Source organism: Quercus robur, chromosome 5 (assembly GCF_932294415.1).
Source record: "Quercus robur chromosome 5, dhQueRobu3.1, whole genome shotgun sequence".
Lineage (NCBI taxonomy): Eukaryota > Viridiplantae > Streptophyta > Magnoliopsida > Fagales > Fagaceae > Quercus > Quercus robur.
The window spans coordinates 10,139,659-10,142,454 of record NC_065538.1 but is presented as its reverse complement, the minus strand read 5'-3'; the positions used below and the strand labels follow the sequence as shown (position 1 = coordinate 10,142,454).

Here is a 2,796-nt window from a genome sequence, read left to right as displayed (position 1 = left end):
CTAGGCTTCCTCCTGCCCCACGCATCTAGATAAAATCCCACCTAGCATCCTGCGGTACAACTCTTCTTTTACCAAGGCATAGTCTTTTAATATCTTCAATTCTACTGCATCATCTCCCTTCACCAAGGTTTCCTTTATGGGGATTCGCCAATCCCCTTCGCCCTGTTCCTCCCGGAACTTTTCCTTCAACACCTCAATGATGGATTCTTCCCTCTTGCTGACTTCTATATTAATGCTATTCCCTTTGAAGATTATTTGCGAACCCAATGCAGCTAACGCGTCCGCAAACCAATTTTCGTTTCTTGGAGCATGTTCTATCTCAAAGGTTGAGAATTTTTCTTCCATTCTCTGGGCCATCGCTCTGTACGGGGCTAGGCTAGGTTCCTTTAAGGAAAAACTTCCTTTGGCCTGGCAGACGACCAAGTTCGAATCTCCCAGTACTTTCAAATGTTTGACTCCCATTTCGAGCGCCGTGGTAAGCCCAGTTAGATAGGCTTCGTACTCCGCCGTGTTGTTTGAACAGGGGAATTCCAATTTAAATGACAGCGCCATTGCCTTGTCTTCTTCATGATACAGAACTACTCCCGCCCCTCCGGAATGGGTAGTAGAAGACCCATCGAATTTCATTACCCACTGTTTCCTAACTTCTTCTGCCATAGCTACTTCCCCTGGAACTTCATCATCCAGTGGGAATTCTTCCTCTCTTGGAAACTGCGCCAATAAATCTATTATAGCCTGACTTTTCACTACCCTAGGTGTCCCCATTCTTAAGTCGTATTGTGATAATTGTAGCAACCACTGAGATATCCTGCCGGAGAGGATTGGCTATTGTAACAGAGCTTTAATGGCATTGGACTTAGTCATCAGCCATACTTCGTAGGCCAAGAAATAGTGACGCAACCTCTGCGAAGCGTATACAATGGCTAGGCATGCTCTCTCTGCCCTTGGGTAACGAGTTTCTGCATCTTTTAAGGCACGGCTGATGTAGTATATTGGTTGCTCGATACCACCTCTATCTTCCTGAGTGATTAGTGCGCCGATGGCATACGAGTTGGTGACCAAATAGAGTAACAGTAGTCTTTTATGAATAGGGGTCTGCACCGTGGGGAGGTTCATCATTATCTGCTGTAGCCTTTTGAAGGCCGTCTGCTGCGCTTCCCCCCATTCAAAACTTTGCCCCTTTTTAAGCAACTTGGTGAAGGCAGAGGTGATTGATGCCAACCCAGGGATGAATCTCCAGATATATGAGACTTTTTCTAAGAAGCTCTTCAATTCTTTTACTGTGGCCGGGGGTCTCATAGTTGCTATGGCCATGGCTTTGGCTGGATCCACGTCTATGCCTCTGCTGTGAACCAGGAAACCCAAAAATTTCCCAGAGGACACTCCGAATGCACATTTGAGGGGATTCATTCGTAACTTAAAAGTTCTGCATCTTTCAAATACTCTTTTTAACACCCGAAAGTGTTCTTCTCTCCTCCTTGACTTAACCACTATGTCATCCACATAGTCTTCTAGCTCCTGGTGCATCATGTCGTGAAATATGGCCGTCATTGCTCGTTGATAAGTTGCACCTGCATTCTTTAACCTGAAGGGCATCATAGTATAGTTAAAATTGCCCATGGGTGTTCTGAAGGCAGTTTTCTCTGCATCCTTTGGCGCCATCTTGATTTGATTGTACCTGCTGAAATCGTCCATGAATGAGAACATGGTGCTTCCTGCCGCGGAATCTATCAGTAAATCCATGTTCGGCAATAGGAATTCGTCCTTTGGACAAGCTTTGTTGAGATTCCTGAAATCTACACAGCATCTTATCTGGCCGTTCTTCTTCTTTACTGGTACTATGTTGGATAGCCAGTGAGGATGCTGGATAGGCTTGATGAATCCTGCGGCTAGCAACTTCTACACTTCTTTGACTATCTAGCCTTCTATTTCTGTGTGAAATATCCTGGCAGGCTGGGCCACCGGCTTGGCCTCTGGGTCCACATTCAATGTATGCGCAACAAGCCCGGGATCGAGCCCTGGCATTTCATTGTAATCCCAAGCAAAAACGTCTTTGAATTCTTTCAACAACAGTACGAGTTCTGACTTCTCCTTTTCTGTTAGGCTTGCACTAATTGAGATAGGCCTTGGTTCTTGCGAGTCAGACCCTAAGTCAACTTCTTCCAACTCTTCCTCTGCCATAACCTGGATGTCCTTTTCTGCCGCAACTGCCTCATCCTTCTCTTCTTCTTTTCTCAAACTTCCTTCAGCAACGCAACATGCCAAACTCTTGTGTTGCCCTTTTTGGGTGGGACCCACTTGCATCTCACCCATGGGCCCCACGCACCTTCATAATTTATACACAATCTTGCCATCAAGGCCTCGGACCCTGATGCATTGAGGTATCTCGTCTGGCTCTACGGCAGGTGCTTCTTTCCTTTTCTTCTTTCGTGCCAGTAGCTCTCTTAAATCAGGTTCTGTGTCATCTTGAACATCTTCCCACCTAGGCACGAAGGTGCCTTGTGGCTTTGAAACCGAATTTTCTCCAGATGGAGCCCATTGGTCATAAAACATGATTTCCACGAAGTGGGCTTCTGCCTGCTCGAACGGCGAGGGGTTCGCAGCTATGCGTATCATCTTGCCATTCAATCTTCCTTTCACACATTAGTGGTAGGTGGACGGGACTAGTCGGTGTTTGTGTAACCAAGGTCTTCCCAAAAGCACATGGTAAGATACTTCCGTTCTGACCACGTGGAAACGAGCTAAAGAGGCTATAGGGCCTACTTTCAACCATAACTGAATGTGGCCTGCGGTGTA

The 2,796-nt window shown here is 46.4% G+C and overlaps 1 protein-coding gene across 1 annotated transcript; it reads right to left on the bottom strand.

Moving 5' to 3' along the window:
• On the bottom strand, window positions 1–765 carry LOC126727774 (uncharacterized). Its single transcript, XM_050433691.1, has one exon. It carries the CDS (start codon window positions 763–765, stop codon window positions 1–3), a length of 765 nt encoding a protein of 254 aa, XP_050289648.1.
• Window positions 766–2,796: the final 2,031 nt, after the last annotated feature.

Bases quoted from the DNA above. Each gene is read 5' to 3' on its own strand.
- LOC126727774 (XM_050433691.1), bottom strand. From the start codon at position 765: ATGGGGACACCTAGGGTAGTGAAAAGTCAGGCTATAATAGATTTATTG.